The sequence below is a fragment of the Arvicola amphibius genome, chromosome 1 (genome assembly GCF_903992535.2).
Source record: "Arvicola amphibius chromosome 1, mArvAmp1.2, whole genome shotgun sequence".
Lineage (NCBI taxonomy): Eukaryota > Metazoa > Chordata > Mammalia > Rodentia > Cricetidae > Arvicola > Arvicola amphibius.
This window is the reverse complement of record NC_052047.1, coordinates 67,513,571-67,530,133: the sequence shown is the minus strand read 5'-3', so window position 1 is coordinate 67,530,133 and position 16,563 is coordinate 67,513,571. Positions and strand designations below refer to the sequence as shown.

Here is a 16,563-nt window from a genome sequence, read left to right as displayed (position 1 = left end):
TGTGTTCATATTGTTGTGTGCTCTAACTTTGCGTGCAGAGACTACCTGACTTTTATTGGATTTCTTCAGAGCCTGTAATCTCTCCAAGACTAACCTGTGGGTAAATTGTGCCTGGATTGTCTGGGCCAAGGGCGTCTGCTTTTGTGGTGATGTTTGAGCTAGAGACTGCGGTCTTAACTCTTTACTCTCTCTTTTTTTTTCCCCTGTGGGTTTAGCCTTTTCTTATCTGTTTTGTTCTTTTCATTTTGTTGTTAAGACAGGATCTCCTATAGCCTAGGCTGTATACCATTCTTACTACGTAGTGGATGATGACCTTGAACTCCTGATCCTTCCCTATCCCTACCTCCCACGTGCTGGGATTACAGATATGTGCCTCTATATCCAGTTTAGCCTTCCCTTCCTTTTTCTATCTGTGATGCCAGGAATCCCTGTGAAGAAGGCTTACTGGGGTTACAGCACTCCAGGCACCCCATTCTGATGTCTTCCCTACTCATGGTGTGTTTCTGCTAATGAAAGCATTTCTCTCCTTCTTCCTGCTTCCCTTCCTGATGATTGGCTGCCCTGGGGACTCTGTAGTTGGCCGTGTTTGCATCAGGTAAGATGTACTTCATTTTACTTTGTCTTTCATCAGCTAGAGTTGCACAAGACATCCCTCGTCTCAAGGGACTACTGTCAGAAGCTGCAATCTCCCTTGCTTCTGGACTCAGTTGCCCTTTTTATACACCTGTCCACTGACAGGTATTTGATGTAATAAGAGGTCATTTCATACCTGATTCTGCCAACAATAGAATAGCTCTGATGGCCTTGGCTGACTGCCACTTTCTGTGTCTCAATGGCTCATTTGAAAATAGGTTGAGTTTGATAATGTTAGAGCCTTTTTGTTTGTTTGTTTGTTTTGAAACCACCTAAGCTCACTGAGGATAACCTTGAAATCTTCCTGCCTCAAAGTGCTGAAATTATAGGTATGCACCACAGTGCCCACTTCATGTGGTACTGGGAGCCCAGGATGTCTTGATCTGCTAACTAAGCCACATCCTCAGTTACTAGATTATTTTTAGTTTCTGAACTTATATATTTATTTATAAAAGATAACTTCTGGCCTGAAGAGACAGCTCAGTGGTTGGGAATGTTTGCTGCTCTTGCAGAGACTCAATTTCAGTTCCCAGTATCTGTAACTCCAGCTTCAGGGGCTCCAGCACCTCTATGGGTATACACACACACACAGACACACACACACACTCATGCACACACACCAGCACATACATACTGAGATAAAAATAAATTTTGAAGAAGTAGAAAGGTAACTCCTTTCATATCAGTACACCTCACTTTCCTGAAAAATCTTGAAATCATTGAGAAGAGGTAAATGTTTTGGTGACCATAGATAGCTTTTGCAGAAAAGGAAAGTTTGTCTCCTTTGTTTCAATTTATTATGAAATCCAGTTAGTGTTCAGTAAGAACTGGATTTGGTATTGGCAACTGGATATGAACAATCACAGCCGGGTAACTATCTCCATGGGTGTCAGCAGTTCAGCAGCACACTCCTAGGTGGCTTAGAGGGTGTAGGTGGTGGACAGGGACTTGACTGATCCTCATAGGGGGGAAAAAAGAGGAACTAGGGATGAGCATTCTGACCCAAACCAATCTGGAAGAATAAACATGGCAGAACATGTGGCATGAACTCTGAGAGACCATTGACAGGTGGGAATGTAGCATATAAAATCATGAGATGCTGCTAGTCCCATATCCCTGAGTCTTTGGCTCATATTCATATGATGAACTTTATATCTCCATGTCTAGAGATGCAGTTTATGTCCTAAAATAATTCATCCATGGTGTGTATACTCATTATGTGCAAGGCTCTGAGTTTAATCCCTAGTACTAAAAATAAGTAAAGGATGGGAAAATATGCATGAGAAACCATCCAGTGCCCAGAAAGAGATCACAAGTTAGGTGTGGTGACATACTCTTATATCCCAGGCCTTGGGAGCCAAAGGCATGATGGTAAGAATTCAGTATCATCTTCAAATGCATGAGACTCTGCCTCAAAAAAAAAGGAAAAAATACAAGTATAACATTTTAAAATAATCTTTTGTTCATTTTTAAATAAATAAAATACAAATGTTTTAGTATAAAACATTGATAAAGTTTAGTTAATAAGAAGAATCTATCCCTTAACACAATACTAAGTGACCCAGAAGTGGTTAACACATCCATGTGCTGATGTCCGGTTACACCATCGGGGAAATGCTGTAAGATGAGAAATTGGAGCTGGAGAGGTGGCTCAGGAGGTAGAGCACTTACTGCTTTTCTAGAGAGCCAAGTGCAGTTCCTAGTTCCCATACTCTCAGCCACCTGGAATTCCAGCTTCAGCTTCCTCCTTAGGCCTGCAAGGGCACACGTATTTATTTGCACATACCCCTAGCCTCCACTGACATGTACATAATTAAAAATGGGGTAATATTTTTTTTAAGAAAAATGAGAAACCACAGAAAGAAAGCAAGATAATGGCAATATGATTGATCCTGAATGTAAGTTCTGTTCTCCTCAGGAGCCTGCCTGGAGGCCTCAGGCTTGCAGCTCCTCCTGCACTACTCACAGTCCGGAGAGTGAGAGACAGAGAAGGGGCTTGTTTAGTTACTGGTATTTAAAGGCAGCTTTGGTTTTAACCCCAGTAAGAATTTTTCAATGCTAGGAACAGAAATCAGAACTTTGGTTCCTGAAGTTTCCCAACTCAGGCTACTTCAGCTGGTGTTTCCCATTTTCAGACTCTGGCTCCATGTTCCCACACTGTACTTAACTGAAGATGGGACAGCTGTGGACCATTCTTGCATTTTTCTCTCACTTGCAGTGGTTGGAGACTAGACCTAATAGACAAGTGTGTCCAGTTTGCAAAGCTGGAATCAGCCGGGACAAGGTCATCCCACTTTATGGCAGGGGCAGCACCGGGCAGCAGGATCCCAGGTAAAGACTTGACTGAATCTGATACCCACTTCCTACTTGGACATGAATTCACATCCATTTAGCACTCTAACTCTTGGCTGCCTGATTTTGAGGCATTTTAGTCAAGAGGACAGTCACATGGGAACAATGGGGCTTGAGAGAGGAAAGGATCCAAGCTGATATGTGCTGGCCAGTGTTAGGTAGCTGCTCAGTGTCATCTGCCAGGAGTTACCCAGCTAGCAGGTAGCCTGCAGTGTTGGAGACCTCATGACTGCAAGTGTGCAGAGTATTGTGAAAGCTCCCTCCACTGGGAAGCGGAGCCTGCCCAAGGAGTGGGGTTGCAGCACCTGTGAATGGGATTCTGGGGAGAGAGGGACCAGGAAGTCTGGATGGCTTTTGGGGGTGGCCCTTTTGGTCTGGCATCTGTACCTTTTCAGAAGACTATCTTAATTTTTCTAGCACTTCCCCCGACTCCCATCTCCTGTCCACGAGACATCCTGAACTTCTCTTAAAGGGCTGTCCCATCGTGTTTGTCACCTACTCAAACTACCACCCAAGTTCCTGCAGCCTTTTCTTGATTCCCGCCCATATTTTAGGAAAAGCCTCCTTCAAGTGATCTTCTCCATATGAGTTGTCCTCACCCATATTCCCGCCTCACACACTAATGCTCCCACATTATGTTGTGTTGATTGTATCTCTCCTGAAATTATTGTCTCAAGGTGGGATCTGTCACCTGTTAGTATTAGTTGCATCCTGCCTCATGCCTACTGTGCCATAAACTCTCAGTCAAGCTATTTAGATGAGGGTCTGCGAACTAGAGGCAAATGTAAGATAGTGAGGTACTAGCCCAAGAGTAACAGAGGCCAGACGGAAGTTCATAGAGGCAGATCAGAAGGACCTTGAACCCTAACCCTCTCAGCTGACAATCCACCTTTTGTTGTAGTCTAGCTTGGGATCTCTGACACCCATGAGCTCATATCAAGCAGTCCCAGGGAAGGCAACTGGCCATTTTTTCATAACCACCCTTGGGTCAAGATCTCTGTTGCAAGGATAGGTTGTGTAAACTGGTGGCTCTCTCAGAACAAGCTGATTTTCCTGGTTTGAGGTAGAATGGAGTTAAGCCAGCATTTGCTTAAGCCAGAGCAGTTTTTTGTGTGTTTGGTTGGTTGGTTGGTTGGTTGGTTGGTTGGTTGGTTGGTTGGTTTTTTGAGACAGGGTTTCTGTGTTACCCTGCTGTCCTGGAACTCTGTAAATCAGGCTGGCCTCAAACTCCACTGGGTACTGAGATAACAGGCTGTTCCACTACTGCCTGGCCCAGCAGTTTTATTTGTTGGAACAGGAGAGTAGCCCAAACCCTGTGTGTCAGTCTTCACAGAGAGCAGCTCACAATATTTTGTGATGGCCTTACTTTGTACAATTTTTTTTTCAGAGAGAAGACTCCTCCTCGTCCTCAAGGCCAGAGGCCGGAGCCCGAAAATAGAGGGGTGAGGAACATTCTAGGAGAAGCTTCCAGAAGTGTGCTTGTGGCTTTTGAAGTTTTCCTGTTGACCTTGCAGTTTTTCTCCTTCTTTTAAAACATTGAGAAAGGTTGTAAAGGAAAATTTATAAAGTACAGAAAGACAAGTAAGGGGAAATCCTAGAACCACTCATCCAGAGAGAGCCACTGGGAGCATTTGGGCCTTGTTTGTTTGTTTTTTTTTTTTTTTTTTTTTTGTTTTTCGAGACAGGGTTTCTCTGCAGCTTTTTTAGAGCCTGTCCTGGAACTAGCTCTTGTAGACCAGGCTGGCCTCGAACTCACAGAGATCCGCCTGCCTCTGCCTCCCGAGTGCTGGGATTAAAGGGCATTTGGGCCTTGTTTTCTCATCTTCCTTTACTGTGTGCACATGCATGTATGTATATGCATGTGTTTATTAATTTATACATGTACTTATCGATTGTGCATTTACATATTTATTTCTTAGGTATTTTTAAGTTTAACTTTTACTTTATTATTTGCGTGTATCTGGTAGGAGTCATATGTATAGAGGTGAGAGGACAAATTTGGGTAATTGATTCCCTCCTTCAGTCATGAGCCCTGGAGATGGAACTTAGGTTATCAGGCAAGCCCCTTTACCACCAGAGTGTCTTATCAGCCTGATTTCTTGGCTTTTTGAGATAGAGTTTCACTATGTAGCCGAGGCTGACCTGAGCGCATGATATTCCTGCTTCCGTCTCCCAGTGCTAGTGTTATAGACATAGATCACTGTGCCTGACATACCTTTTTTTGTTTTTTTTTTTGTTGGTGGTGTTGTTGTTTGCTTTTTTAAAATATATATATACATAGTTCAGTTCTATATTTATTTTTATTTTATGTGCAGGTGTTTTGCCTACATGTACATCTATGTGAAGGTGCCAGATCCTCTGGAACTGGAATTATAGTCAGTTGTGAACTGCCATGTGGGTGCTGGGAATTAAACCCATGTCCTCTGGAAGAAAAGTGCTCTTAACCACTGAGCCATCTCTCTAGCCCCCTATTTTTTGATTTTTTACAATATGTGGCTCTTATTTTGTAATTCTTAAAATTTCATCTATTCTACAGATACTACGTACCTTAATGTGCTCTGGTCACAATTTTGGCAGTGGTAATTTATCAACAAAACTTGCAAGTGGTTTCTGCCCTCATGAAATGTACCCATGAGAATTGGAATTTCAGAGTGCAGTTTAAAATGTTACTGAGACCCATAGCAACAACATTTGACAGCTGATGCTCAGTTGTATAGCCCTAATGTAATGGCATGTATTGTATTATGGCATACTTACCTGCTACCTCTGCTGTCTTAAACATGCTCAAATGAAATTACAAGGTTTTGTACAGAACCACCATTATTTTATTATGGTAAGTTCATAGAATTACTGGCTCAAAATACGTACACATTTAAATAAAATATTAGTCTTTTTTCAAACAGTAATTTCTTGTTAAAATATTAATGAGGCCTGGGAATGTAGCTTATGGCCAGGAGCATAGTAGCAGTTAGGCAGGCAGGGCACTGGGGCAGTACCTTTGAGTTCACATCCTTATCTATAAGCAGGGAAGCAGAGAGAGCTAACTGGAAATGCCTCAAGTCTTTTGAAACCTCAAAGTCCATCCCAAGTGACACACCTCTTCCAACAAGTCTACACCTCCTAATCCTTCACAAACAGTTCCACCAACTAGGGACCAAACCATTCAAATATGAACCTATGGGGGCCATTCTCATTCAGACCACTACAGCTACCTAGTGAGTTCATGACCAGCCTGGGCTATATAAAACTGTCTTAGAAAATCAATTAAAAAACCACTGAGCCACCTCTCCAACCCCTACCCCAGTCTTTTTATTTTTGAGAAAGCATCTTCATATATAGCCATATACAGCTGGCCTTGACCTCAGCCTTTCAAGTGCTTGGGTTATAGATATATGCCACCACTCTCAGTTTCTTTTTTAATGCTGTTTTTTTAAATTTTCTTTTATTTTGTACTTTTTGAGGCAGAGTCTCACATATCTCAAGCAGTTCTAGAACTTGATATGTAATAGAGAATAACCTTGAATTTGTGATTCCCTCTGCCAGCACTTCTCCAGTGCTAGGGTCAAACCCAGAGCTTGGTGCATGCTAGGCAGCTCTACTCAGCCGGGCTATTCTTCTAACCCTCTGGGTCCCTTTATTAAAGGCTGCCATCTACCAGAGGGGTGTGTGTGTGTGTGTGTGTGTGTGTGTGTGTGTGTGTGTGTGTGTGTGTGAATGTTGTTCTGGATATTAAATCAAGGTGTTAAGTATGTTAGGTAACATTGTACCACTGAGCTATATCACTACCCTTCCATTGAATTTTGATTCAGTATAATTTCAGTTCATTATTCAGTTCATTAAGGGCCTTAGAGTTGCTCACAGATTTTGCTGTTTAAATAATAATATGATAATCTTTATACACATCCTTTTTTCACTTGAGTTGGTGCATTCCTTCTCGTCTCTCTTTTCTCTTTCTTTCTTTCTTTCTTTCTTTCTTTCTTTCTTTCTTTCTTTCTTTCTTTCTTTCTTTCTTTCTTTCTTTCTTTCTTTCTTTCTTTCTTTCTTTCTTTCTTTCTTTCTTTCTTTCTTTCTTTCTTTCTGAGGCAGGGTTTTTCTGTGTAGCCCTGGCTGTTCCGAAACTCACTCTGTAGCTCAGGCTGGCCTCAAACTCAGAGATCCACCTGCCTCTGCCTCCCAAGTTCTGGAATTAAAGGCATGCATCACCACCACCCAACTTAACTGGTACACTTCTTTAGGAATCCCAGTATTATAAGGTCGAGGTCTAATGGAAATTGAGGGCCTTTTCTCCTATATTAAGAGTTGTGCTGGGTGGTGGTAGTGTGTGCCTTTAATCCCAGAACTTGGGAGGCAGAGAGCAGATTTCTGAGTTTGAGGCCTTCTTGGTTGACATAATGAATTCTAGGATAGCCAGTATTACACAGAGAAACCCTGTCTCGAAAAACTTGAAAAACAATAGTTTTGTATGCATGATCTCATTTAAGCCTCATAAACTTTCCATATAAAGGGGATAACTGAGGGACAGATATATGTAGTGTTCCTGTGCAGGGGCACAGAGACCCAAAACCCGACCTGGGTGCTACTGACATCCCTGCTCTCGACTGCTAGATAGCAGCCCTTTGCGTTCTCAGCCTCTGTTTGCTCTAACAGCATTCGCAACCAACAGAAATCAGAGACTTTAGCCATGATGGCCGAGGGCAGACCTCTAGTGTCATAAGTACCTGCAGCTGCTAGTAGTCTAGTTTGTCTGTTTTTCTTTCTTCTTCTTCTTCTTTTATTTTTTTTTAAGATCTCTCTATGAAGCCCTGTCTTTGCTAGCAAGAGCTCATTGTGTAGTCCAGGCTGGCCTTGAACTCACAGAGAATCCTGTTGCCTCTGCCTCCCAAATGCTGAGATTAAAGGTGTGTGCCACAATGTCTGCTCCCCAGTTCTAGTCTTTCTATTATTTCATCATTTGTTCTAAAGAGCTCACCACCAGTATAGAGGAAGGAAAAGAATTTGTAAATTGTGCATTATATTATATTAATTAGAAAAACTTAAATTGTTCTAAATATTTAAAATTTCGTGACATGGAAAATTTCTTTATTTTGCTTTATTTTGCATTTTGTTTCTGGTTTTGTTTTTGTTTGTTTGTTTTTTGTTTTTTTTAATGGAGGGGCTCTTGTTATATAGACCATGCTGAAAAGAAACTAATTATCCAACTACCACCCCTTAGCTTAGAATAATTTTTTAAGACGAGGTCCTGTCATGTATCCCAGACTGGCTTTGAACTCAGTATGTAGCTGAGGATGACCTGGAACTTCTGATCCTCCTATGTCTACTTTGTGAGTACTGTGATTATAGGTGTGTGCCACCAAGCCCGATTTAAGCAGTGCTTTGGATCAAACCCAGCGTTTCATGACTCAGCTACATCCACAGCCCCTGCAGGGGAAATACTTACCCATATCTTGACAACGCACTTACATTGTCATGTGTGGGTGTTTAAGCAGTTTGACAGTTTGTGTCATAAGAAGGTTTTCTGTTGCTGGGCGGTGGTGGTGCATACCTTTAATCCCAACACTCGGAGGCAGAGGCAGGCGGATCTCTGTGAGTTTGAGGCCAGCCTGGTCTACAGAGTGAGTTCCAGGACAGGTTCTAAAGCTACAGAGAGACCCTGTCTCAAAAAAAAAAAAAAAAAAAACCAATAAAAAAGAGGTTTTCTGTCTTGTTTCATAAATGAGCACCAGGGTCCTTAAAGAACATATTACAATATTTTGTTTGACTGATACTATTGACCAATTATAGCTCCATATTTTTTGTTATGACTTACAGTATGTAGTTTGTGATGCTCCTTTGCATTTGGGTGTGGGACTGATTCCAGTAGTGTATTATGAGTAGCATGTAAGAAATTTTACTGGAGGGCTGGAGAGATGGCTCAGTGGTTAAGAGCATTGCCTGCTCTTCCAAAGGTCCTGAGTTCAATTCCCAGCAACCACATGGTGGCTCACAACCATCTGTAATGAGGTCTGGTGCCCTCTTCTGGCGTGCAGGCATACACACAGACAGAATATTGTATACATAATAAATAAATAAATATTTAAAAAAAAGAAAAGAAATTTTACTGGAACCCTGGAAAATGGTCTAAATCTATAAAATTATCTAAACATGCTGACAATTCTGGGTTTCACCTCTGGTCAGAGTGAGCCCTTTTTGCACCATATAGCTCCTTAAATTGAAACTAAGACTAGAAGGTCAGAGGTGACTCTAGAGTTCCTTTACTTTGGGGCCTGGGTAGGAGGAAGAGCTGAGGCCCTATCTGTGGCAGAGAAATAAGAAGAAACATGGTGCCACGTGTACTATGATTGTTTGAGAAATGTGGGATGAATTTGATTGTTTTTCTTAATTGCTTTTCTTCTCCATAGGGATTTCAAGGATTTGGATTTGGAGATGGTGGCTTTCAGATGTCTTTTGGAATCGGAGCATTTCCATTTGGGATATTTGCCACAGCATTTAACATAAACGACGGACGACCTCCTCCAGGTAAGCCCCATTTCTTTAAAAAAAAAAAATCAGGAACATATCCTGCTTGAAAACTCCTTGAAATGCAGCAGTATAGAAGTTACAGATAATTGTCAGTACATGCAATCAGACTTTCCAAAATCCCTCAGATTCTTTGCAGATTGCCAAACTCATCTAGTGATTGTTACAAACTGAGGGGCTCACCATCTACATTCCAGATACGTATACAGTTAGCTGCTTTATAGATCAGAAAATTCTCAGTAATGATTCCAAGACACAGCCTATGACCATTAAACTGAAAATTATAAACGATACCTAAAATGAAAAGCTTAATTCTACACATGTGCTTCCCCCCGCCCCCCCCTCTCTTGTGGACCCTTTGGGGCCAAGGAGAAGTGAAATGTTAGGGCAGCCTGTTCCCTGACATCTCTGCCCAGCTTCTCTCAGGACACAAAATGGGACTGATACCAAACTTCAGAGCTTTGGGGACTGTGTTTATATCTGTCACCTGCTGCATTTCTCCCTTTAGCCACTTGTCTGTAGCAGCTGCATCCAGAGTACAGCAAGCTAGCAAGGTGTGTGCTTGACTGACTCCATTACACTCTAATGCCTAAGCCACCACCCGTGTCATGGAGCCTATGAAAGATGACATGGTCAGCTGAGCCCTGCTTATAGTCATTGGAGCCTTCTGGGCCCTGAGTTCAGTATGAGGAACAGAAGTAACTAGTGTAGCGCTGATCAGGAGCTTATACTCTGAATATGATCATCTACTCAGAAATTATCAGAGCTGTTCCCTGCTTCATCCGATTCCTTGGACATAGTAGGCGATGAATCTCTTGGTTGCCTGCCTGCATGAGTTTATCAGAGCAACCAACTTTGAGGGAATGGCTTGCAACCCCACAAAATACTGGACACTACTACATATCTTATCTGCCTGGAATGTCTCTCTGCTGTTCACACATTGTTTTCTCAGAGGAAGGGGACCCCAAAGGGAAGGATGTGATTTGCCTTAAAGGAAAGGCAGATCCTTATAGCAGTGACAGGAACTTCCGACTAGCTTGATGCTTTCTAGCCTGGTCCAGCATTCAGACTGGATCTCCCCCAGTTCATTTCCAACTAGGCTGGGCTCTGGATCACAGTTTTTCTTTGCCATGGTTGATACGATTTGCACAGCCTGGATGTGAATTATCACCTTCCTTCCTCTACTAGCAAAGGTTCTTACTCAGTCTTCCTCTACTTTGCATTATGATTTCTGGGCCCTGGTTCTCTTCTGGAAAAAGAAGGCACACAGACAGACAGTGAACCATCTGGAACAGTGTGCAGAGAGGCAGGAGAGTGCCACTGCTCATGTGTGAGCCCTTATGGTCTCAGGAGGCCCATACTCTGCTTCTGCTGCTGCTTTTTAAAATGAGATCTACAAAGTAGTACCATGCAGTGGCAGCATAGCAAAGACAGGCAGAAGGACCTCTGTTTCCTGCAGGGGGTTCCTGATAGTCCACTGACTGGCTCACTGCATGTTCAGGACCGCTCTTGTGGAGAACACTGGAGATCATGGCCTCTTTGTAGTATTTCACTTATGTTTGTTTTGGCTCCTATTATTCCAAGTTTGGGAGTCTTTTTTATTGTAGGATTCTGCTTTTATAAGGAAACAAAGATTCATCCTCTCCAGTTCTGTCCCCAATGGGCACTGTGGTGATATTTTGTTTGTAATATAACAAATAAAGCTTGTCTGAAGATCATAGTGCAGGGCTAAGCCACTAGTTAGCCATAGAGCCCAGGCAGTGGTGTCTCACACCTTTAATCCCAGCACTAAGAAGGTGGAGACAAGAAGGGATATGACTTGGCGGAGAGAGGAATAGAAGGCAGGAAGAGAAAAGAACTCAGTGGCCATCTGAAATCCAGTCTGAGGATCTGTAAAAACAGGATCATGCCTTCAGTCTGAGCATTGGTAGAGGTAAAAGGTCTCTCTAGTGACTGCACTGCTTCTCTGATCTCTCAGCTTTCACCCCTAATATCTGACTCCGGGTTTTTATTAGCAATACCAATTAGAATTCATGCTACGGAGCAGTATGAATAGCTTCTGACAAAGTCTCTTCCTCTTGTCTCTCTAGCTGTCCCTGGGACACCCCAGTACGTGGATGAGCAGTTTCTGTCACGCCTCTTCCTGTTTGTAGCCCTAGTGATCATGTTCTGGCTCCTGATCGCCTAATACAGGACCCCTGTTTGCATCTACAGCAGCACCTCTGGACTGGTGATGTGCCACACCCACTTCTGGTGTTTGACTTGCTTAAACCCGACCCCTGGAATCAAGGGTCAGGAACACATCAAGGAGTCTTGCTTCTCCATTAGAGCTTTGGAACTCAAAAGTTGACGAGGAATCCCCAGTTCCACCGCTGCTGTAGACACCCTCCTATAACCTCAGGTCTTTTGTTGAATCACCTCTCAGAGGTGACAATGTGAAGTCCTGTTCCAGCCTTCTCAGCAGGTCCCAGCTCCATACAGGGAAGAGATGGGAAGAAAGAAACAGTTTTTTTCACCAGAACTTTATATTACAGAAATGAAGGGATGAACCAAATGGTATTTATGGAAACTTACTTTCATCATTTTAAATACCCTTGGTAAGTGGCCTCCACTCCCTCTACTGTGAGACTCTGGTCCAGATACCAGTGCTGCTCTGTCTGCCCTCCTGCCCTCCCCTTCCTCAGCAAAGACATAAGAATTACTGCCCCAAGAAGGCCATAATCGCAGCAGCAGAAGCTGAAGATGCTATGTGACTTTGCCGGAGACTCTGGTCTTTGACTGGCCCTGGGTCTCATGCAGTGTCTTGGCTCTGGAAAGCAGCTTGAATGACCTCCTGCTTTCCTGGTTAGATTGTCCCTGGTGTCACTTGGCTCAGATTTCCCATCAGCTTCCTCCTATAGACTACTGCTGAATTTGAACCAACTACTCTGCTTCAGAGCTTTGATGCAGGGACAGCAGGACGAGTAGCCCTGCCCCTCAGCTGTAGAGCCTGAGTAGTCCTCTCTCAGAACTTGCCCAGAGAAACTGGAGGCTTTCCTCAGGTCAGCCCAGCTGCACGTAGAACTACCATCCTCAGAAGCCATTGTCCTTTTTAAAAGAGTCCGGGACATTGATTCCACCTGTGGTCCTGATGTTTGTATAGCTTGATGGATGTACCTGAAAACCCTTTGAATGTGTGCTGAGCCCAGGGGCACATGAGGCTTCTGAGCAAGCCTCCCCTGGTGATATGCAAAAGCAAAGGACCACGGTGGTACAGAGTGGTCTTCCTTCTTCATTCTTCCCACACATTGATTTGTTCTTGAAATTCATAAGCTGCTTCCTCTGAACCTGATTCTTGGAGTGTGGTACCAGGCAGGAGAATAGTTATCCTGCTCAGACAGTTCTTGCTCTGCCTGTGAGGCTTCATCTTAGAAACATCTCTTCTTGGAGATCTCAGCAGGGCAGCAAAATGAACTTCTACAGGACCCTTTTGTTCACTTTTCCAGCACCATTGCCCTAGCAATAGCCAGAAACTGGGCTCTTGCCCTGCCTGGTGATTTTTCTAGATAGGTTCTCTATTATCTATGGAATCCTAGATAATAGATTGAGGATGATGAGAGAGCCCTCCTCCTCCCTGCACGGTCCCCACCTGCCAATGCCAGTGTTAGTATCAAAATGGATACAGTATGAAGTATTGAGTAGGAGGGTGGTTTGGCAAATCCAGCTGATAAGAATAAGCCACCAACTTTATAGTGTGCTGACAGATTTAAAATATGCTTTGTCACTTGGGAATCCCTGGTCACAGGGGCGCCTGGAGTGTCTCTGTTCTAGAGAGAATTGATAGGAACCCTCAGTGTAGTGTAGCCTTAAGTAGTAGAGGGAAAACTTAAGCCAATGAACACAAGAGAAATGAAAGAAGAGTTTTAGTAGTGGAGTGAATCATTTGGAATCTGGTAAAATGGAATGAACCCAGGTGTGTGCTCACCTAAGATATCCCAGGCACGCCAGTAGCAAAGCTGTGATGATGAGCTGTGTGTCCTTTGTGAACAGGGTTACACACCTGCCAGCGGCTGAGGCAGGAGAGCCAACTTGGGAGTTCCCTCTCCTTTGTAGGCTATCCTTCTGAAGGCTCACCACCCGTCCTATGGCCAAGGCAGATTCCCCTTCTTTGTTTGTGTGCCCTTCAGCCTCCACCTTCCTGCCACCCCATGGACAAGGACAGTCAGAAAATGGGAACATGTAAGGCAGCATACCTTGACCAGCCACTGATTTTCACTGTTGTGAAAGTGATTTGATTTAGAATTAAATGGTTTTACATTGCTGTGAGTGTGGACTTTGTGTTTTGGGATGTTAGTGGCTGGGAGTGGGCACACTGGTTTGGCCCAATGGCGTCTTTCAGGCCATTGATAAGGAATGATAAAAGTGAACTAGAGGTCTAGCTGCCTGTGGCAGGCGGCCCCAGTCCTGACAAATGCATGGAATTCCTAAGTCTGCAAGCACCAAGCTGCCATGATGAAGCTTAGCTTGTGCCTTGCCTTGAGTGTGCCATGTAGAAAAATCACAGGTTACTCAGCATTAAAATGTCTCCCTGTGTTCAGGTATAGAGCAGAAGGGCCCTCAAGCCAATCCCTCTCCCTGGAGCAGGAAGTGTGCCCTCCTTGAGATTGTTCACTAATGTATTGCAGTATGAAATAGAGATTGATAAGGTTATGAATTTGCCTCAACTTCAGGCCCCAAAACACCAAAGCTACAGGTCATACCCTCTAAAAGAAGTGCATTTCTTCCTCTTAGGCTTTGCCCTAACAAGGGTCAAGTTAACCAATGCCAGAATATAACAGGAGAATGTAGAGGTAAGGAAACCAGAATAAGCCTGTTGGCACAAGCCTATAATTCCAAACATTCAGGAGACTGAGGCAGGAGGATAAAAAGTCTGATGAGGAGCCGGGCGGTGGTGGCGCACGCCTTTAATCCCAGCACTCGGGAGGCAGAGGCAGGCGGATCTCTGAGTTCGAGGCCAGCCTGGTCTACAAGAGCTAGTTCCAGGACAGGCTCTAGAAACTACAGGGAAATCCTGTCTCGGAAAAAAAAAGTCTGATGAGGCCTTGAGCTGGTGAGATGGCTCTGCCTGGTAAAGGTTTTCACCACCAAGCCTGACAACTTGTACTTGATCTCTGGGACCCATAGGGTGGCTGAAAAGGTAGAAACAACTCCCAAAAGTTGTCCTGTGACCTGCACCCACCCTAACAATAAAAAGTTAGTGGTGCATACTTCAATCCCAGCACTCAAGAGGCAGAGGCAAGTGGATCTCTCTGAGTTCAAGGCCAGCCTGATCTACAAAGTGAGTTCCAGGACAGGCTTCAAAGAGACACAGAAAAAAAAAAAGTTAAAAGTTTAGGGACTGCAGAGAAAAGGATCGTTGCTTAAGAGTGCTGACTGTTTTCAGTTCCTAGCACCCACATGCTGGCTCACAAACTGACTCTGGTTCCAGGGGATTCAGCACCCTTCTGTGACTGCAAAGAGCATTGCATGCACACGATACACATGCATACATACATACACGTAGGCAAAGCATTTATACATATAAAGTATAAATCTTTAAAGAATAAAACTTCGTTTTTTTGGAGGGGGGCGTTGTGGGGGATTTTGTTTTGTTTTTGTTTTTGCCAGGTAGTGGTGGCTCATACCTTTAATTCCAGCACTCAGGAAACAGAGTCAGGAGGCTCTCTGAGTTCAAGGCCAGCCTGGTCTACAGAGCAGTTCCAGGATAGGCTCCAAAGCTGCACAGAGAAACCCTATATCAAAAAACAAACAAAAAAAGGTTTTACTTTTTTAAAAGCAGAAAACAAGCCTAGAGATACAGCTCGATGATAGAGCACTTTATATCAGCAAAGCCTGGGTTCAATCCCAACTACCATCAAAAACAAAACAAAAATGAACTCCTAGAACTCATAAGCCAGTAATAACAGAGTTTTGTTTTTCAGAGACTCAGGCCAGGCCCCAGCTGATCTGTGATCTGTAGCCCTAGCACAATCCCTGAGCACCCCTCTTTGAACCCAAAGCCAATGAAAGAAATACACTCTGGATTTGGGGCCTGAGCCAGTGAAAGAAACACTTTACCCCTGAACCCAGAGCCAGAGCCAAAGGAACACATTTTGCCCCTAGAATCAGAGCCTGTTAAAGAAATTCACTTTAGCCCTGAAATCGGAATCAAAAAGCTGAAAAGGACCGGAGAAAGGAACACACTTCGGCCCTGAAATCAGAGCCATCTCTGCCCCTGACAGAAAACCAAACCAACCAATCCCTGAGCAGGAAAAACTGACCAATCCCTGAGTAGAGAAGTAGTAACCCCTAGAGATGTGACTCCCCATAGATCTTAAGCCTATGGAAGTAGTAACCCCTAGCCTAGAGACTACCATGACCTTTTCCCGACCTTAGCCCAGAGGGGCAGCCAATCCCAAGCCTATAGACTTGGAATTCCTCTCACCCCATGGGGGGCAGCCAATCACAAGGTTTTAGGCTTAGAATTCCCACAAGCCTTCCCCTCTATAAAAACCCCCTTCCTGCCCTGCTCAGGGTCTCTCCTGCTCTGCTCCTGTTGCTGCCATAACTGCTGCCTTTCTGGAAGGGCTGAAGAACTCAAGTTACCTCACAATAAAAACTCTTTGCTCTTCTATTGGATTCGGTCTCATGCTAATAATTTGGGGATCTTGACTTAGGGCATAACAGTTTTCAGTGGGGAACAAAATGTACAAAATAGTAGCTAGAGATATGGCTTAGTATGCACGAGGACCCAAGTTTGGATCCATAGCACCCTTGTACAAAGTTTGATGTGGTGCAGTTCCAATCCTACTGCTAGGGAGGCAGAGACCGGAGGATTGCTGGGGCTACCAAAGATGAGGGAGAGCAATAATGGAAGACCCCCTCCTCCTACATTGACTGTAGTGGCATTTCATTTATATTTTAATAAGTAAAGCTTGCCAGAAGATCAGAGAGTAAAACAGCCCCACTGGTCAGCCTTACAGACCAGGCAGTGGTGACACACACCTTTAATCCCAGTAGTCACACTAGTTGCCATAGAAACTG

The 16,563-nt window shown here is 43.8% G+C and overlaps 1 protein-coding gene across 3 annotated transcripts in view; it reads left to right on the top strand.

Annotated features, from left to right (window-relative positions):
• Positions 1-12,096, top strand: part of Rnf185 (ring finger protein 185) — a 35,694-nt gene extending 23,598 nt beyond the window's left edge. For 2 of the 3 annotated variants that reach the window (XM_038340459.1, XM_038340467.1), the window contains exons 3-7: positions 577-595; positions 2,852-2,964; positions 4,373-4,427; positions 9,384-9,501; positions 11,592-12,096. In XM_038340459.1, coding sequence (XP_038196387.1) covers positions 577-595; positions 2,852-2,964; positions 4,373-4,427; positions 9,384-9,501; positions 11,592-11,689 — 403 coding nt within the window. In that variant the 3' untranslated portion in view covers positions 11,690-12,096. The remainder of the gene's footprint in view (positions 1-576; positions 596-2,851; positions 2,965-4,372; positions 4,428-9,383; positions 9,502-11,591) is intronic. The other variant, XM_038340476.1, reaches the window with a different exon arrangement.
• Positions 12,097-16,563: the final 4,467 nt, after the last annotated feature.